We start from the raw sequence: 21,268 nt of genomic DNA, 5'->3' as shown, positions 1-21,268 counted from the left end.
GTCAATTTATTCTACACACTCTCGGGCTAACACTACAACCAAGTACTTAATTGCCAACTTATTTTTGAGTAAAAGTGGACTTGCGTGTTTTTTAAAGTAATAAACGATCGTATATATTCTCATTTAATTTTACAATATATGACTGAATAATTCTCAAGTATAGAGTATTTCGTTCAAATGTTTTAATTTTTATCAGTCAATGATTAGGCACATGTTCTTCCACTCTCGCTTCCAATACTCAATAAACCCAAATTTACGTTTAAATCACTCAATCTGTTGCTATGGGCTGCGTACTGATAATTGAATTATTTTAACTCAATTTTGGGTGAAAAAATATTGTCAGCCATATTGGTTGTCATTTGGTAAAAGCAGTGCGTTATAGAAGGTTGCATTTTTAAAGCGTTTTGAAAATTGTTCCGGTCCTATTGTGATAATTTGAAATTTTGTTTCCTATCGCGAGAGTTAATTCGCCGGCTTTGGAACAGTGAATTTTATATCCGTTGCGAGAAAGTTGCTCCGGGGGACATCGGATCTGTCTATTTTCGCTATCTCTGCTGCATGAGCATTCCCGCCAGGCGGGTTTATATTAGCGGCTTTCACGACAGAAAGATTGCGCAGACGCTGGAGATTTCCGACGATTGCTGGAAGCTTCCTGGCCTGTTCCCAGTGAATTTTATATCCGTTGCGAGAAAGTTGCTCGGGGACATCGGATCTGTCTATTTTCGCTATCTCTGCTGCATGAGCATTCCCGACAGGCGGGTTTATATTAGCGGCTTTCACGACAGAAGGATTGCGCAGACGCTGGAGATTTCCCGACGATTGCTGGAAGCTTCCCGGCCTGTTCCCAGTTGGAAAATTCAAATGTCGTTAGAACTTGGATTCTTGGTGTGTTAATCCGGCGGCTTTGAAGCAGTGATCGTTGCATAAAGGTTGCACTGGAGAAAGTCGTGTGTCCAATTTTCACAATCTCCGGACAATTCCCGACAGGCGGTTTTAGATTGGCGGATTTCACAACTTGCGCTAGCGCTGGAGAATTCCCGACAATTGCAGGGAGCTTCCCGGCCTGTTATCAGTCGGAAAATATAACCGTCGCTCGCGTCGCTGGAACTTGGATCCTCGTCGTGTTAATCCGGCGGCTTTGGAACAGTAAATTTTACAACCGTTGCGAATAGGTTGCACCGGTGGAAATCGTGCCTGTACAATTCTGTGTTGCCCGACCATTCCCGACAGGTGGCCTCAGATTAGCGCTTTTCACGACTGCAGGATTGTGTTACAGCTGGAGAATTTTCTACCTGTTCCCAGTGAAAAAAAATCAACCATCGTTGGAACTTAGAACCGTTGGTGTGCCTAAAAATGGAGGGATTGCGTAAAAAAGTGGATGGCGACATTTTCGCCAAACTGACCGGTTAGTACATTTTTTTGCTTATAATTACTACATTGTTCTGGTTAATGGTAAACTCAACATTGTTGTTTTGTAAACGCAACAGTTAACATTGTTTCGTTGCCGCATACTGCTTAAATGATAAGCCTCAAGCGCAATAGCGCAGAGCAACGAAAGTAACGGCAGAGTTTTAAAGAAAATATGGGATTAAGGCTGGTTTACAATTCGAAAAAACGTGTCACGGAATTTGGTTCTCCATGTATTTTTAAAGGATTTTATTACGGGATTTTGGGAACGGAAAAATAAGCTTCCCTCTGTCGTATCCGCGAAAACACAAACGGAAAACAAATTTAATCCGCGTCAGTTCGCTCCAAAGATCGTTCACAGAATGACCAGGCAATTGAAGATTGTTATTCTTCAGCCCGGATCAAACTCATTCACTCACATACACACTCTCAAACGCAAGCTCTCGCTATTTTCGTTTTCCTCCTATCTCCTACTTTTAAACTCCATAATCCCCGGCAATCAACAGCTCGTTTTCTCTCCTTGACTCACTCATACCTACACGTGCAGTCTAAGTATTCTTTCTTCTTCGACACATAGATATTTCGGTGAAGCTTTTTGCAGCGCATCGTCATTGAGAACAGTTCGAATAATGCCTCATTGACAATCATTATTGGTCTGAGAAAATTGGGCGCTCATTCGAATAGATTATTCAGTAAAATAATTTCTACTTTATTTATCATATTTATTTTTGCAAACATTTACTTGCTCAGCGAATTAGTTTCTTGAATCCATTATATTCACTACATTCGTCCCCTTCTCTACAATTTGAATTAGGATAATGGAAAACTGTCCAAAAAACCATTATGATTTTTGTTTAATGGCGTGGAGAATGTGTTCAATGTAGCCTAGCGCCGAATCATGTTTTTCTTTATAAAAAACAATGTATTCCATCTCAAATCCAAAACAGAACCAATTCAAATCAAATTAACAATTTAAATCCAATAATGTAGTCAAATACAAGAAAAATCCTGCTCGAACAACATCCGAATCTGTTTTAAATTTCATTATAATAAAACACAAACATAGTTCCAACAAAATCATGATGCAATGGATGTTAGAACTAAGTCCTAATAGAATTCTAATCAAATCCAACACAAATCCAATCTCGAACCGATACAAATCCAATCAAAATTTAATCCAAATCTAATCCAAACCAAATCAAATCTTATTCAGTTTCAATCTAAATCCAATTTTACTCTAAGCTAAATTCAATCAAAACCCAATCATGCTTCTTCTTATTGGCATTTCATCCCCCACTGAAACATTGCCGATTCGCAGTTTGTGTGTTCATTAAGTAATTTCGCAGTTGTTACCTGTGATCCATTCGTATACCATGAAACTAATAAGATGTTACATCTATGATCAGGAATTTCGATCAAATTTCCTAGGCCGCACCAATAATTGAACCTTCAAATTGGTATTGTTTTGTAGAAACGCATCTTACCGCACGGCAAAGAAAGGCCCTCAAATACAATCCTAGTCCAATCCAATTCAAATACAATGCAAGTCCAATCGAAATTCCATTCAAATACAATCCTAGTCCAATCCAAATCCAGTCCAATCTTAATACAATCTGAATCCAATACAAATCATATCCAATCCAAATCCAATTTAACTCCAATCCATTTTTTCAAATGCTTTATTAAAGTGATTTTTCAAAAATAATTGAGAGTTCATCGTCGATCCAAATAAAATCCAATGCAAATTCAATAAAAATCCAAATCCAATCCTCATTCAATCAAAATTCAATCCAAATCCAATACAAATCCAATCAAATGCAAATCAAATCCAATATCAAACTTAATCTAATACAAATAAAATCCAATAAAAAACAATCCAAATTCAATCCAAGTCCAATTTAAATACATTCCAAATTGAATCCAAATCCAATATGAATCCAATCCAAATCAAATCAAAGTCCGATTCAAATTTAATCCAAATCCAAATTAAATTCAATCCACTCTAACCCAATCCTTATTTAATCTAAATCAATTTCACTTCAATTCAATAAAAATTCAATCCATATTCCCTCCAATCCAATTTAAATTCAACACAAATCCAATCCAAATGGAATCCAAATCCAATTCAAATACAATCTAAATTATATCCGAATTCATTCGAAATCCAATCCGAAGGCAATCCAAATCAATTTTAAATCCAGCCCAAGATCAATCAAAATCCAAATCTTAATCCAAACTAAATTGAACCCAATCCAATCGAGTCCAAATTTAATCAAAGTTCAATCACATACAAACAGACATAACATATTGAACATTCACTCATCAAATTCATCGTCATTTAAACACTAATGACATCTGTTGATTTCAGTTAATTGGGCAAATCACGAACCAGATGGCGGTAGTGAGCAAATGTCAAACTCAAGCAAATCCGATGCGCGCACCACTAGTGACCGATTGGCCAACTAATGATTCTTTAAATTGACCAGTAAATCAGTGAACGATGGAAATTTGACGAGTGTTATGTCTGTTTGTCTGTGGTTCAATGCAAATCCATTCCTAATCAAATCCAAAACCAATTCAAATATAATTTAACTCCAATCAATTTTTGTATGCTTTATTAAAGTGATTTTTCAAAAATAGTTGAGACTTCATCGTCGATCCAAACAGAATCACACTCAAATTTAATTAAAATCCAATTAAATTTAATTGAAATCCAATCTAAATTCAATAAAAATTCAACCCAAATCCAATATAATACAATACAAATCAAATCCAAAATCTTAATCTAATCCAAATCAAATCCAATTCAAGACCAATTCAAATTTAATCCAATCCACTTTAATCCAATCCAAATTCAATCCAAATCAAATCCAACTAAAATCCAATCAATCCAAATCCAATCCAAATTCGATCAAAATTCATTGCAAATCAAATCCAAATCGAAATAAAATCCAATCCAATCCTAATTCAATACAAATTTAATTTAAGTCCCTTTCAAATTTATTCCAATTCCACATAAATTCCAATCCACTCCAATCCAATCCAAATCAAATCCAACTAAATCCAAATTCAATCCAAATCCAATTCGAATTTAATCCAAATCCAATCTAAATCCAATCCAAATGAAATCCAAATCCAATCCAAATTCAATCCAAATCCAATCCAAATCCAGTCCAGATCCAATCCAAATCCAATCCAAATCCAATCCAAATCAAATCTAAATCCAATCCAAATCCAATCCAAATCCAATCCAAATCCAATCTAAATCCAATCCAAATCCAATCCAAATCCAATCCAAATCCAATCCAAATCCAATCCAAATCCAAATCCAATCCAAATCCAATCCAAATCCAATCCAATCCAAATCCAAATCCAATCCAAATCCAAATCCAATCCAAATCCAATCAAAATTCAATCCAAATCCAATTTAAGTTCCATTCAAATTTAATCCAAATCCAAATCAAAACCAACTAAAATCCAAGTCCATTCAAATACAATCCTAACCCAATTCGACTCCAATCCAAATTCAATCCAAATCAAATCTAAAACCAATATACCCCAACTTCGATCCAAATTCAATCTAAATCATTCCAAATCGAAATAAAATCCAATCCAATCCTAATTCAATCAAATTCAATCTAAATCCAATTCCAAATCCTATCCAAATCCAATCCAAACTAAATCCAAATCCAATTTATTTTCAATCAACCCAAAATCCAAATCTGAATTCAATCCAAATCCAATTTAATCGAATCCAATACACCTCCAAGTCCAAATCATATCCAATAAAAATTCAATCCCAATTTAGTCCAAGTCAATCCAAATCCAATACACCTCCAAGTCCAAATCATGTCCAATAAAAATTCAATCCCAATCTAGTCCGAATCAATCCAAATCCAATACAATCCAACTCCAATTTGAATCCAATTCAAGTTCAATCCAAATCAAATCCAAATCCAATTCAAGTACAATCCAAATCCATTCCAAATTGAATCTAAATCCTGTCCAAATCCAACCCGAACTCTAGTCTAATCAAAATTCGAACCAAATTCAACCAAATCAATCAAAATTTAAATTAAATCCAATCCAATACAAATCCAATCTAAACTCATTACAATCCAAATCCAATCTTAATCCAATGCGAATTCAACCCAATCCGAATCGAATTCAAATCCGTTCCAAGTCCAATCCAAATCATCTAATCATTCCAAATCGAAAGTAAATCCAATCCTAATACAATCCAATTTAACTTCAATCTACTTAAAATCCAATCCAAATCTAATCCAATCCAAATCGAATTCAATCAAATCCAAATCGAATTCAAATCCATTCCAAGTCCAATCCAAATTAAATCCAAAGTTAATCAAAATCCAATTCAAACAAATTAAATCCAGTCCAAATCAAATCTAAATCCATTCCCATCTAATTCCATATCCTAAACTCAATCTCAAACTCAATCCAAATCCATCCCAAATCTAATTCATATCAAATCCAAACCAAACTAATCTGCATAAAATTCGATACAAATCCAATATCCCATGTGATTCTTATCCTAATCCAGTCCAAGACTAAAGACTCGTCCAATTTAAATCGAAACAAATTAAACTCACTCTGAATTCATTCTATTCCATCAGGAATTTGAGTCTGCATCAGCTTATTTACTCCATACCCGAGATGTTATACAAAATTGCCAGTTTTGCATAACAATTCGAGAACTAAATTTAGTTCTTACCTTCAACTGATTTTGATTCCAATTTATTCAATCCAAATCAAATTCAAATCCGATCTAAATCTAAATCATAATTGCAGTCAAATAGGTATGCAAAAGAATTTGAAATTGCTTCTTTTAGCTAGTTTTGGATCAGTTACTCAAATTAGTATCCACATCGAATCCAAAGGCAGTTCAAGGCTGAGTTTTGTTCATCATTTAGAAACTAGTATTAATCATCTTTTGTCATGAATGACTTTCCGTACACCTACATTTTTACATGAATATTTAATTTTATTTCATAATACAGGTTAATATTGTTTATTTTATTTCATGCAACACTTTCATTTTAGTTAACTACCGCAACATTTAATTTCAACTTCTGTTACCTTTATAACCGATACTGCATTTCAATCTTATGTTTTTCGTTATATATTTTTTTAAAAGCATTCTACATTACCGTCATTGTTAGTTGTATTTTTTTTCTATCAATCGTGTACCCACTCGTCCGCACTTTTTTTCACATTACATAACTTTCATTGGAATTTTTTTATCAATCGTGCCGGTACCCACTCGTCCGCACATTTTTTCACATTTGCTTTCATTGGCATGCAGGTACCCACCCGTCCTGCATGCAATTCAAATGATTGAATTTTCATTTATGGTGTTTTTTTTACTTCAGTAACATAATTGGCTTTTTGCAATTCCTGATCATAATACCTGGTTTACAGTCCGTCATTGAGTGATAAAACGGCCTACTTTTCCATACCAACCAAATGGGTGCTTTAATGACCATTATGCAACTCAAATGGGTTGCATAAAATCCATTATAGCACTCATTTGGATGCTATAATGAAAAACCAACATCAGAACAGTAATTACATGACTACATTTTGCTGATCAAGTTTGAGTAAGTGATCAAATAGTGTATTCTCTGCGTCGCGTAATAAATGAAATATTTTGATGGCTATGACATCAGAATTTTCTAAAGGCAAGTTCATCTATCACTTCAAGGCTTGTCGACCTATGCAATGTAGCACGACAGCATGGAATATGATTGTTCTCTGCAGTAACATGATTTATTTGGTGAAAATGATCATATGGAGTAAATCAGTTTGTTTGCTACAAATTTACCATATTGAAGCCCATTTTTCGTCATTGCAAAAAATAGCGTGTGCTACTCGTTGCAAAACTCGATTTTTTCAGCACTCGTAGTATTTATCCAACTCGGCAAGCCTCGTTGGATAAACGTACAACTCGTGCTGAAAAAATCATCTTTTTGCAACTTGTTGCACAAACTACTATTTTGTTTACGTGCAGGTACCCACCCGTCCTGCACGTATAATAATATTCTTTACACTATTTTTCTTACCTGGCGTACAACGCAACAATGTTCACTACCGACCGCGTCATGTCGTATCCGCGAAAACACAAACGGAAAACAAATTTAATCCGCGTCAGTTCGCTCCAAAGATCGTTCACAGAATGACCAGGCAATTGAAGATTGTTATTCTTCAGCCCGGATCAAACTCATTCACTCACATACACACTCTCAAACGCAAGCTCTCGCTATTTTCGTTTTCCTCCTATCTCCTACTTTTAAACTCCATAATCCCCGGCAATCAACAGCTCGTTTTCTCTCCTTGACTCACTCATACCTACACGTGCAGTCTAAGTATTCTTTCTTCTTTGACACACATAGATATTTCGGTGAAGCTTTTACAGCGCATCGTCATTGAGAACAGTTCGGAATAATGCCTCATTGACAATCATTATTGGTCTGAGAAAATTGGGCGCTCATTCGAATAGATTATTCAGTAAAATAATTTCTACTTTATTTATCATATTTATTTTTGCAAACATTTACTTGCTCAGCGAATTAGTTTCATGAATCCATTATATTCACTACACCCTCCTTTTTTAAAAAATACATGAGGGAACAAATTCCGTAGCACGTTTTCTTAACTGTAAACCAGCCTTTACTGTCGCCGTTCCATTTTATTGGGTTCTGGGCTTGGACTGTTTCCGTAAATTACTCAATTACTAAAATTACTAGGTAATCAAACTAATTACTAGGTATGCTCTAATTGACTACCAGCGCAAAATTGTAGCGGACAAGATGAACCAAGAAAAAAACTGCCGCTATCGACCTGCAGACATAGGGTACCATAAGGGTTTCCGGCAGGTTATTACGGTTCAATACTTTCTTCGAATCGGAAATTGTACCGAATTTCAGTTAATTAGCTCTAATTCAGTTAACAGCTCTAATAAGCACACACGGTGGATTTGTGGCAGAATAGTATTCTTACGTTTGGTGTTTGAGCCTGTGCCGGAAATACCAGTCTTTATCCTACCATCAGAATGTTGCACAATCGACTGTAGTGAAAATAGTTTTTGAAAACTTGATCTGCCGTTATACGCATCACTGTCCCATATACATAGGACATCCCAGCAAACATGGGACAAATATAGGTATGATGGCAGTGATTATTTGCGGATAATCACAATGCGAATGGAAATTGGATTAACTATTCCGCGAGCAGAGTGATATGACGCTTTATTAAATGTTTCATAAATTACACTTTTATTCGTAAATTATGGCCAGTATTTCAATGTCCCTCAGATATTTTATATATGGTTTTGTTTTAGTCGATTGAGACCTTTAGCACCCATGAATCCATGAGTTAAACCCACGAAAAAATCAAAGAATACTCAGGTGCTATTCAAAAAGCTGTGAAAGTTCAGGTAACCGGTAGATTAATAAATTAAAACCGGGTAAATATACCTGGGTCCCATATCCGGTTTTAAAAATACGTCATTATCTTTCTCGTACCTTCAAGCCTATCAGATCTATCGGTAACCTGTAATCAGTGTGTTATATTATATTCGAAGTGGTTATTCTAATATTGTTTACTTATTTATATCTCCAACATCAGTAATTATTAGTTCAATGATGTCTACCGTATTTTATTGATTTCAGAATGTTAACTTTTTGATTCAAACTTATCATTTACAGACCTGCAATGTCACGTTTATCAATGCGATAAATACTTAACGACATAAATGAAATGAAATCTCACTTTAAAAATGTGCATAAGATCAGTACCAGTCAAAAGGCTAACATTCCTTTCAAGTGTTCAGTGTGCAGGTCATTATATTGGTATTTTCCAGATTTTAAAAAACATGTTGAAGCCAATCATGCTGAATTACCTTGTGAAAACGAGGGTGAAGCAATACCTTTCACTTTGTAAGATGGAAAGGAAGCTGTCGTTATGGATGATGTAGACAGATATGCAACAATTGATAATCCATATTTTTACGAAGATCCAGTTTCGATACACAAAATGCGTTCACTTGTTGCTGATCTCATTACTGAACTAAGATGTGACCTTGCACTACCGGAAACAAAAGTTCAGGTGTTTATAAACAGTATTTCATCGCTGTTGAGTTGGACTCAAAGATATTCAATGTCTGTGATTAAAACATTCATCACCACAAAAAATCTTTCTCTGGATGACGTTGATACAATAAAGCTGATCAATAATTTGCATGTTCCAAATATTACTGCCGATGTACAAACTCATAAGGATAACATTGTATACATCGGATCAAGAGCGAAATGCCTAATTCCGGAACCCGTAGAAATTCTTCTAGGAAAGAGAAAGATTATTCATCGCGTACTGTTGCACCCTAGCCGAGGCAAGAAATTTCAAAACAGGATCAAGCGAAACCAATTTAGCCAAAAAGTTAAGGTTAAGAAAGACGTTTGTCACTACATATCTCCGATAGATACAATACGTTTGATAATGAGTAATCCGGAGGCCCGTGACATGGTTGAAAACGAAGCTCCTCGGAAAGATGAGACTATACGTACTTTTCAGGATGGTCGTCAATTTTCGCTGAATACTTTTCTCAATGAGCACCCTTGTGCTTTGCGTCTATCATTTCATATAGACGAAGGAGAGTATGCAAATCCATTAGGATCCAGGAAAGGCAACAACAAATTAACAAATGTTTGCATAAAGTTGCAAAACATTGATTCTCGTCTCAATTCGTCTTTGGAGCGTGTTTACGTCGTTCTAATGGTAAAATCCAGTGTGCTGAAGAAATATGGATACAAGAAAGTGTTTCAGCCATTAATTGGCGATCTGTTGAAGCTGGAAAGTAAAGAAGGTGTTCAGATTAAATTTGATTCAGGTTAGTATATGTATTTTCAAATTTAAATACCCGAGACGAATTCTTAATGTTAAAAATAATGTATCTCGGAGGTCTTTTGAGGTTTTTGCTTGGAATTTTCACTAAAATCAAGGGAGATAATTATATTTTAATGTGCACATGAAATAATTACCTCCCTGTTAAACAAAAAAGATTTGTTTATTTATGAGTTGTTTCTATTTTAGGTATTTACACACTACGTGCAACGTTGGTGAATGTGTTGGGTGACACTCTTGCCATACATGACTTGTATGGGCTATTGGGACCTTCAGCCAATTACTTCTGCAGAGCTTGTATGATCACACGAGCTGATTTGCAAAATGGAAATTTTGGAGATAATTTTCCTCATCGAACAGCACAAAGTGTCAAAAACGACCTAGAAGCTGTTAATAACAACGAGATAACTGCCTCACAATGTGGCGTAAAACAAGATTGTGTTTTACACGAGCTACTATATTTTCGATGGCCAAATAACCACGTATTTGACCCTATGCATGACATTTTGGAAGGAATTCTTCCGATGGTGATAAAGAAGATTGTTATATATATTGTGTACGATTCCAAGTCTCTAACAGTCAGTGATGTAAATCGCATGCTTGATGAATTTGATTACGGTGAAACTGAAGTTCGTGATAAGCCATCGCCTAATTTCACAATCAAAAATTTGAAGACTAAAGGAAACACAATAAGCCAATCAGCAGCCCAAAGCTGGTTGCTGTTGAGAAGCTTCCCGTTTATTTTCCACGATATTTTGACAACAAAAGTAGATTTTGCAAATATCATTGGTTCTTTGTTAAAAATTTGTTTTATCTGTTTTTCCAACAACATTTCTTTGGAAATGATAAACGAACTCGAAGAAGAAATTGCTAAATTCCACATTTATTTCAAGCATTGCTTTCCGGAAAGTAGGCCCATTAATAAAATTCACCACATAGCACACTATCCACAATCTTGTAGGGAGAATGGTCCAATTTATTATTATAGCTGCATGCAATTTGAATCGAAGTTCAAAGAATCAAAGGGTCAAGCGAAAACGTGCGGAAATTTCCAAAATTTAACTTTGAGTTTAACTAAACGAGTGGCCTTGAAGCAAGCTTACAAGATCGTTAACCATAAGTATGATATTGATGAAATAAACATTATTTCGTCCGCAACCACTGAGAAGTCTACTATAGATACTGCTGGTTTGTTGTTTGACATGCCCAATGACATAAAAGTGATCTCACAATTTAAAATTAATAGCACTGAGTTCCGTCCAGGTTTTGTTGTAAAATATGAAAACTGTTCCAAATATTTCTATGGCATACTTTTGTACACAGTGAACTTTAATAGTAACATTTCATGTGTCATCCAAGAATTAAATATAATTGAGTTGAATAATAATTGTTTAGCATACGAAGTAGTTGTAACACAAAATATTCTACGAATTTGTATAAATAAGTTGCTAACGAGAAAAGTATACAGTTTATGGCAGTTTCGTAACAAATTCGACGATCACTATTATATAAGCCTCAAGTACAATGACGAATAGCTTTATACCAGGAAGTGGAGTTTTTATGAAAATATTTTAGAATAAAATGTTAAAACACAATGTAAAGGGTACAACATGTATTTCCGATACTTCGTGCTTCCACACACTCCTCTGCCGAAAACCCATTTAATTGACAATTAAGTTTTGTTTCTCCTAGATAATTACTAGCATGATTATGTTTAACATCTGACTGAATAATTTCTTTTGCTATTGATCCTGTGCCAGAAATTGAATCCCTGTCGAAAAAACGTGCCATTACCCTTGTGTATATTATTTCAAACCAACAAAATCATATCCCTATGGTGAGCCTACTTATTTTATACTTCGGTTCATCTATCTACCTACTCCTTCTCCCCTAATTCCATGGAGCTATTGCATCCTTCGTTATATTGATTATCTGATTGATATTCAAAAATCGAATCATATTCAATTATCTTAAACGCGATCCTTGTTCACCATTTTCACTTCAATTTTATTTCAGCGCATCGTGTCAGCGATGAAATTCTACGTGATCTGAACGAAAAAGATTTAACTGATATGGGAATTATTGAGAAAGGGCCTATAAAGATGATTCTAAAATACATCGCAATGATAGATGATTACGAAGAGGAAGACCAAACAAATGATGAACACTCGGAATTAGTAAGTATCAATAGATTTCAATTAATTAAAATCGTCTATTAACAATATGAACTGTTCATTCTTTTTGTAGACAATACGTTCAATTCTTGAGAAGGAACCCAAGTTCCAAAAGATCATACACCGCTACTTGGATTATGAGCTGATACCTGATCATAAAAGCTTGCTTCATATGAATCGCATCCTCACTACACACTTTTTCGAGGACCGAATCATCAAGAAGTCAAAATATCCGTCCTGGCAAGAAAAGCAACAACTCGCAGAGAAAATACTTCAGGAGTTTCCTTTTCTGCATGCAACGCGAATGAATGAAGACGCTCCAGCTGAGGTATGTATTTATATTATGGTATGAGAGCAATTTCTTTAACGAAAAACAGCAAATACATTCACCTAGGGGAAGATCCATTAATTACGTAACGCCAAAATTGGCCATTTTCAACCGCCCCTTCCTCTATGTCACACTTTTTGTATGAATCATTTAAAATTTTTGTATGGATTGTCGCACTTCGGGGAACCCCTCTCTCCCCTATAAGCGTTACGTAATTTATGGATGCTCCCTAGTATAATAGTGGAGACAATTTTTCGCTATTCGTGGTACAATAGAAAAGTATTTATTTTAGAGAGTTTTAGAGCGACCAAGATACAACTGATCTTTCTTGACAAATCTGTTGTTTCATTTTATCGTCTTTTATGCTTTTAGATATAAAATGTATTTCCTATGTTTTGCAACTGCAATAATTAACCATTTCATAATTAACATTTTCAGTCATTCTTCTTCTGGAAGCATGGAGGTAGTCAATTTGGATGTCACACCGGCATTATTGAGACCCGTGTTGGTAATATGAGAAAGGATGTACTCCCTGAAAAAAGATTATTCCGTAGAACGATGACTACAAAATGCACTGAAGTCCCTGAACAAATAAAGGACCTTGCTTTGGGTATTTCAGCAGTTAGTCCTACTCCACACAATGCTCGCCATATTTGCGAAACCATGAGGCAATGTTTTCCGCTGCATAATTGGCTTTTGGAAACATTGAAGGAGAATAAAATGCAGGAAATACTAAGAACATTTCCACTTTTAGTGGCATATAATGGTCTTTTGGTAAGAGTCTGAAGCTTACACTAATATATAATTTAATACGGATAATTTTGGTATTCTCAGGTCCAGCAAACATTCGATCAATTGAAGCCGAATCGCCATCAAGACAAAGAACTGGAGCAATTCCTACGAACAGGAATCATATTAGACAAATATAACTGGAACAACGTGCAAGATCGTATGTCATCATAATCATTCTTCATCATTATTTAGTTTAATCATAACTATATTTTTTATATTTTAGCGTACGTCAAAGGATTACTTCGAATTTTCAAGTCGTTGACAAACAGGGGCATCAAACGGAAGGCCGAAGAACAACTCATGCAGCCTGATGAGGAAATTGCTTTGCCCTTAATAAGATGGATTAAGGTAACTTTAGCTTATAAGCTCACATATGTAAACATATTCATAGCAAACGGTATCGATGATAGCCTTCGTACAGAAACAAGAAAACCTTAATAGCACAGACAAACTAACGTAACACTAAAGAAATTCTCATACAGCATGCACACAAAATGGTGATAGAGCTAGCGATGGATTTTCAGAAAACTGCTCTAGCTACTACGTCTGTTTGTCTGTGTTAATACCTTCAAATAGAAAATGAACAATTTGTTTTATTTTTTATGTTTGTTTAATTGTTTTATAAATGATGATATAATCCTTTCCACGTGTTTTATTTGGTTTCTTCTTTTCCACAGTGCAATGAAGGCGATACTGATGTTGAGGCGCTGCGGAAGCATGCTACAAGGGATTTGCTGCCACATATTGTATGCATTGCCGAACGTTTTCAACATGGTCCATATTATATTCAGTGCCATGGATATGTAATCCCCTGTAGCGATTCGGCTTGTCAAGCTGTCGACGTTTTTTTTAAAATGTTCGATGTATTTGGAATCCCCGTACCCGTTCTACTACGAAATGTTCACTCTTTGATTTGCTTTCGAATTTTTAAGAGTGTTCAGAACGCTTGCAGCCAAACCGTCCAAAACTTGGCAAAAGGCTTGAGGAAATTGACGTCTTCAAGGAATAAGGGCAGGAACAGACGAAACACGCTAAACAATATCCATCGCTCATCAATTTACGTCTGATTCCAGACGAATTTTATTTCTTTATGTGATTGATTGAGTATCACTGATGATTATATCGATAATCAATCATTGTAAATCGGATTTAAATATTGAATTCTAATAGTTAAGTTTTATACATGCAATAAGTTTTACCTTTTCGTGTACGTAAGTTTGGTAACCATGCAAAATCGTTTGCATACTTTTATTATTTGATTGATGAATCACAGATTATTATACAAAATAATATTCCTGAGAATAAATGAATGGCAAAATACCATGAAATATAATATTATTGTCGTTATTGTTATAAACAGCAGAAATAAAAAAAATTAAACGAAATTGCTTTTTATTGTATTATCACGAAAAAGTAGTTTTTATTTTTAAAGGTTTTATTTACATTTCTCTGATTTTCCGCACTGAAAACTACTCATTTTTGGGTTTGCACAGGTTTTGTAGCATTAGGTAAAATTTACCCACCACAGACTTTAGCTACAGGTACTCAAATTTGAGTTCTATAGCATATACTCAAATTTGGCTTCCCGTACGGAACTCTATAGTTGGGTGAACTGTACTCAATTTTGGGTACTTTGATTCTTCCGTGCATAGCAACAGATTGAGTGATTTAAACGTAAATTTGGGTTTATTGAGTATTGGAAGCGAGAGTGGAAGAACATGTGCCTAATCATTGACTGATAAAAATTAAAACATTTGAACGAAATACTCTATACTTGAGAATTATTCAGTCATATATTGTAAAATTAAATGAGAATATATACGATCGTTTATTACTTTAAAAAACACGCAAGTCCACTTTTACTCAAAAATAAGTTGGCAATTAAGTACTTGGTCATTGAGTGAAATTCACCTAATCCATGGAATCAAATTTACCCATCTCTTCAATTCGACTAAAGTTACCTAATTTTGAGTTAAAAAATACTTAATTTTGAGTACTTTGTTTCTTCCGTGTAAATAAATACTAAGGTATGGAAATCAATATATTGTGTGCGTGCCTTTTGTGTATGGCGGAAAATCTTTCACTAGTACATTCGAACGAGCTCCCATAAGAAGCCGTGCAAATATGTATTGTCGGCGTAGCACCAAGTTAGAATTCGGAAGTCGGGACTTCCGAATCGAACTTTCTTCCGAAGTTTTATTTGTCAAACTAATTGATGCGTTGTTTAGCGCATCTTTAGGCGAATCCAGCGCACTACTTCCGAAGTTGGGAAAGTTGCCTGTATCTGGAGAAAAATCCAACTTCGGTATAAAAAGCGGTATAAATTTAATCCGGATACACAATACGTCACCATTTGCTGTTTATATTTTTCATCATCCACTAATCACTCGCATTTGGTCTTCTTCCTCACCTTCTATTTATTCTCATTGGTTGTTGACGTTTATAAGCTGGATGGAACTCACCACTCACCCAGAAAACTTCAAAATGTTTTTCTCATTTCTGCCAAGTTTAGGCATTCGTAAAGGTTCAATCATCAGTTCGCTATTCCGTCGTCCGAAAATAGTGTCTGCCTTGTTAAATTCGTCAGTCACGCGGTCGGGATCTACTAATTTCGTATTACGCCATCGCCATAGGATGAACGTAGCCTACTTCCGCCAGCTGCCCAACGAAGAGCAATGCGCAATCTGTTTCCATCTGTCCAGCGAACGTTATCGGATCGACAAGGTGTTCAACTTCTCGCGGAACGTCACGGAGAATATCGATGCCAGCCTTGAAAGGATGCGAACCAATATCGAGAAGGAAGTGAAGAAAAAGTACAACAGAAAGAAGAAAAGTAAAACGGAAACCGGAAGCGCTCAAGAAATGCAAGATGTGCCGAATGTAAGCGTTCGATTGTTTGACGTGAAGAATGGAAAGGATGTTGGCAACATAGCAATTTCGGATCTGTTGAACAAGATCCAAGACGAGGAAAACATCTTGCTGAAAATTATGGATGATGATTTCCGGATAGACTTCAATTCGCCTGTTGTTCAGGCCATTCATCTACCTCAATCTATTTTGGCGGGATTTTACGTGTATCCTTCTAAGCTGGAACTGTTGTTTGCTGAGTTGGGTCAGTCCGAATTCCAATGGTACCGGGGAGAAATGCCCAAGTCGAACAACAATCAGCAAATTGAATGGACTCTGGTAGGAAGTGGGTTTTCATACATGGCCAAGCTGGAAGATGTGGGGTGTCACCTCAAAGCGGTTTGTACTCCGGGAAATCCTATTAAAGTTGGACCATCGGCGGAGATAATTTCCTCTTGCGTAGTCCAAGCGGGACCCGGACAATGCCCGTTCGAAATTCGTCATCTATTTACGCAAAACAAATTGGCGAACGATTATCAATTTCGAGTAGTTACTTACAATATCCTGGCGGATCTATACGCGGACAGTGATTATAGTAGAAATGAGTTGTTCGGGTACTGCCCCAATTATGCACTACATATAGACTACCGGAAGCAGCTGTTCATCAAGGAAATTCTTGGATACAACGCGGACATTATTTGTCTGCAAGAAGTCGATAGTAAAATCTATGATTTCGATCTCACAACTGTACTACGTTTGTTCAGCTTCGAAGGACACTTTAAAGCAAAAGGAAAAACTGCAGAAGGTTTAGCGACATTTTATAATGCGCAACGGTTTCAGTAAGTTTTGTATGTAAATCATCGTAATATTTCTAAAATATTAACTTTTACAATTACTTTTAGAGAATTGGATCGACAAGGCATTACATTCGGCGAAAATTTGGAATCCGCTCCTGCGTTTCAATGTCTTTGGAATCAAATAAAAAACAATGAAAAGCTAGCAGTTCGAATCAAAGATCGATCAACGGCTATCCAAGCGACCCTGCTGCGTTCCCGTTCGGTGCCCAAGAAGCATTTGCTGGTAGCTAACACCCACTTTTATTTCCATCCTGACGCAGATCACATACGGCTTCTGCAGGGTGGGTTTTCAATGCTTTACATACGAGACCTGTATGAAAAGTATGAACGAGAAATGAGTTTAGATAGAAACGATTTTGCAATCGTATTCTGCGGAGATTTCAACAGCGTGCCGGAATGTGGGATGTACCGTTTAATGACGGAACGGTTTGTCGGCGATGAACTGGCGGATTGGTTGAGTAACGAGGAAGAAGCAGTTCGCGGTGTGACTCTTTCGCAACCATTTTGGTTCAAATCAGCTTGCGGATGTCCAAAATATACCAATTACACCGTTGGATTTAAAGCGTGCATCGATTATATCTACTATCAGAGTGATGCATTGAAGGTGAACGATGTGGTGCCCCTTCCCAGTGAGGAGGAACTAATGGCGTACGATGCAATTCCATCACCGGTACTTCCATCGGATCATATTGCATTGGTGGCTAGTCTTGAATGGAGTAACAAATCGTGATGAACAAAAATAGCTTTAATTGTATTTACTACATATAGTAAATTTGTATTAAGAGCAATCATCTAATGATTTTAAATCTAATTTAAAGCGTGTTTAGTGGAAACAATAGTGTTGATAAAACCACAAGAGAAAAAAAATCCTAAATAAAAAATATGATGTAAAATAAATACCTAGGGGAAATGACGGCTTTGGCAGGTTTTGTTCTATTATTGTCAGGAGGGTGTTATAGGCTGCCGTAACAGGTCACGGTTTGGTTCACGGTCAATCGTACCTACCAGAATCTCGTCGATTACGATGAGGAACAGTAACGGTGACAGAATACATTCTTGCCTCACACCAGCTACGACCCGAATAGGGTCGGACAAGACCCCATTGTGCAGCACTCTACACGAAAAGGCCTCGTACTGTGCGTCTCAGGGCGCCCCACATATTCTCGTGATTGAGACGGTCAAAAGCTTTTTCGTATGCAATGAATACCAACTAAAGGGACTCTTGGAATTCGTTGACCTGCTCAAGAATGATACGGAGCGTGACAATATGGTCCACAATGGATCTTCCGGCACGGAATCCGGTCTGCTGACGCCGGAGAGTCGCATCGATCTTCTCCTGAATACGGGCTAGGATAACTTTGCATAGAACTTTGAGAACGGTACACAGCAACATAATGCCTCGCCAGTTATCGCATACAGTCAGGTCACTCTTTTTGGATACCTTCACTAAGATACTTTGCATCCAGTCGACCGGGAAAGTTGCGGTGTCCCAGATATTACGAAATAAACGATGCAGTAGTTGAGCGGATGTAATGGGGTCAGCTTTGAGCATCTCGGCTGATATGCGATCGACCCCTGGGGCTTTATTCGATTTCATGCTTTGGATGGCTGTTTGAATCTCTAGCAGTGATGGAGCTTCGGTATTGACGCGTGTTATACGTCGGATCCTAGGCAGATCATGCCGAGGTGGTGGTGGCCTGGCTGGCACTTGAAAAAGTTGTTCAAAGTGCTCGAACCAGCGTTTCAGCTGGTCAGTTGGGTCAGTCAATAACTGATCATTCGCGTCTTTTACAGGCATCGTTGCATTCATCTTCGCCCCGCTTAAGCGTCGTGAGACTTTGGGTCCTCTGGTTTTTGATCGCTCTATCGCAGCTTTGACTTCTTTTCGCTCCTCTATTTTCCTCAAGGTCTCATCGGTGATCCATTGTTTTCTCTGGGTGCGCAGTTCGCCCAGATTGTTCTCGCTGGTGGCGATGAAGGCATTCTTGATGGCGGTCTTCCACGCTGCCACCTTCCGGAATATCTGCATTACGCATCTCCAGTTCATCAACAAAAGACCGTTTTACCGTGGCATCTTCCAGTCGGCGTGTGTTGAACCGTCGTCCAACTCTCTCCTCCTGCCGACGAATCCGTGCAATTCGCAGGCGTATTTCGCCAATGAGGAGGTGATGATCAGACGCGATATCGGTACTACGTTTATTCCGTACATCAAGAAGGCTCCGTTTCCATTTTCGACTGATGCAGATGTGGTCGATTTAATTTTCTGTAAAGCCGTCACGGGAGACCCACGTGACCTTGTGAACCGGTCGATGAGGGAAGAACGATCCCCCGATCACCATGTCGTCATTACCACAAAATTCTGCGAACAGCTCTTCGTTTTCGCTCATTTCTCCGAGACCATGGTGTCCCATAATGCGCTCATGGTTCGAGTTGTCAGATCCGATCTTCGCTTTGAAGTCGCCCAAACAGATCTTGATATCACCCTTTGGAATTCTATCTACGAAGGCATTGAGTTGACTGTAGAAGTTCACTTTGTCTTGCAGATCGGTTGGCGCATAACATTGGATTATAGTAAGGTTTCGGACCCGTGTTCTAAATCTGGCAACGATTATACTTTCACTTATAGGTTTCCACTTCATAAGCACAGAGTGTGCCTGAGCCTTTAGTAGGAAGCCAACTCCGCGATGCCGGGGAGCGTGTTCACCTCGTAAATCAGAGTACAGTGAACCTTGTCCCAACGGCGTTCTGTGTTCTCTAAAGTTCAGACTTCACTCAGCCTCACGATCCCAAGCTTCATGCGGCGTGCCTCATTGGCAAGTTGTGCCAATTTACCCTGCTGGGCTAGGGTTAATACGTGCCATGTTCCTATTCGTGTCCGTTGTTTCGCGCTAAGAGTCGTCGCCGTAAAATCAGTCCGTATTCTTTCATTATCGGATTCTCGAACAAATTGATGTTTCGGGAACAGTAAGTTGTTGGCCCAAGGTTCCATATCCACCGGGATGGGGCTGCCATCTTAGGTATAGTTTCCGGGGAATAGAATTATCACTAACATCACTCCCGTTTTGTGGTGAGCCAGCTGCAGCTTGACTCCATTCATGCAGGTTTCTACTGCGTCGGTCGTATACGCCACCAGCTTTTCCACCTATTCCAGCGACTCACCGGTTATCGTTAGGACATCATCCGCGAATCCATAATTTTTTACGTCTCTGGGCAACTTCAGCGTTAGTACCCCATTGTACACGTTTCACAGCGTTGGGCCGAGTATGGAGCCTTGTGGAACTGATCGACTTCCATCCCGAATTATAAATATAATAAATAATATATGAATAAATAAATAATGCGTCATCCTATTAAGGATGAAAAAATAATCCTTTCCAGAAGTTTTCCCCGTGTATCTAGAAAGCATATGGCCATATACGATGCCGGATTCCCCGGCGGTTTCCCTGGTTGCGGCAGCAGCACCAGTTTTTGGATTTTCCATTTAACCGGAAAGTAACCATCTACTAAACACTTCTGCAACACCATCCTGAGCAATTCCGGAAACGTCAGTATCGCGATCGTTGAAGCGACATTTGTAATTCCAGCCGGACACTGAACTTTCTTTATCTTCAAACCTTTCTCCACTGATGACAGCTCGTCATTGGAGACTTGCATACCGGCAGCGGTTACTCGGACTTCAACTTCGTATACGGTGTAGGCGTAGAACCATACTGCGGAAAAGGCCGTCAACGATGATCTTCAGCTTGTTCGGATACATTTCTGCTGTCAGATCTTCGCTGCTGCGACCCAATAAACGTTGCCCCAAGGATCAGCGTCAGCTGCTCGGCACAACTCCGTGAAGCAGTTCTTACTACAGCTTAGTTGTATGAGAAAAACAAATTTGTTCTTGGGGAAATCTCTTTGGTCATCCAATTACATACACTATACAAATATTTAATAATAAA

At 37.5% G+C, this 21,268-nt stretch overlaps 3 protein-coding genes across 3 annotated transcripts; all 3 read left to right on the top strand.

Annotated features, from left to right (window-relative positions):
- The first annotated feature begins 711 nt into the window (after positions 1-711).
- On the top strand, positions 712-14,687 carry LOC134206824 (uncharacterized). Its single transcript, XM_062682555.1, has 7 exons — positions 712-1,405; positions 12,343-12,503; positions 12,574-12,828; positions 13,267-13,602; positions 13,663-13,777; positions 13,844-13,968; positions 14,298-14,687. Exons 1-7 carry the CDS (start codon positions 1,354-1,356, stop codon positions 14,685-14,687), a joined length of 1,434 nt encoding a protein of 477 aa, XP_062538539.1. The 5' UTR covers positions 712-1,353.
- On the top strand, positions 9,441-11,314 carry LOC134218467 (uncharacterized). Its single transcript, XM_062697483.1, has 3 exons — positions 9,441-10,312; positions 10,516-11,093; positions 11,288-11,314. Exons 1-3 carry the CDS (start codon positions 9,460-9,462, stop codon positions 11,312-11,314), a joined length of 1,458 nt encoding a protein of 485 aa, XP_062553467.1. The 5' UTR covers positions 9,441-9,459.
- Positions 14,688-16,069: 1,382 nt separating the features above from the next.
- On the top strand, positions 16,070-18,135 carry LOC134209128 (2',5'-phosphodiesterase 12). Its single transcript, XM_062685114.1, has 2 exons — positions 16,070-17,306; positions 17,370-18,135. The coding sequence occupies exons 1-2, from the start codon at positions 16,072-16,074 to the stop codon at positions 18,052-18,054; spliced, it is 1,920 nt and encodes a 639-aa protein (XP_062541098.1). The 5' UTR covers positions 16,070-16,071; the 3' UTR covers positions 18,055-18,135.
- Positions 18,136-21,268: the final 3,133 nt, after the last annotated feature.

This window comes from Armigeres subalbatus, chromosome 1 (assembly GCF_024139115.2).
Source record: "Armigeres subalbatus isolate Guangzhou_Male chromosome 1, GZ_Asu_2, whole genome shotgun sequence".
Taxonomy (NCBI): domain Eukaryota; kingdom Metazoa; phylum Arthropoda; class Insecta; order Diptera; family Culicidae; genus Armigeres; species Armigeres subalbatus.
Note: the sequence above shows the minus strand (reverse complement) of the source record. Positions and strands in the feature narration are given on the sequence as shown.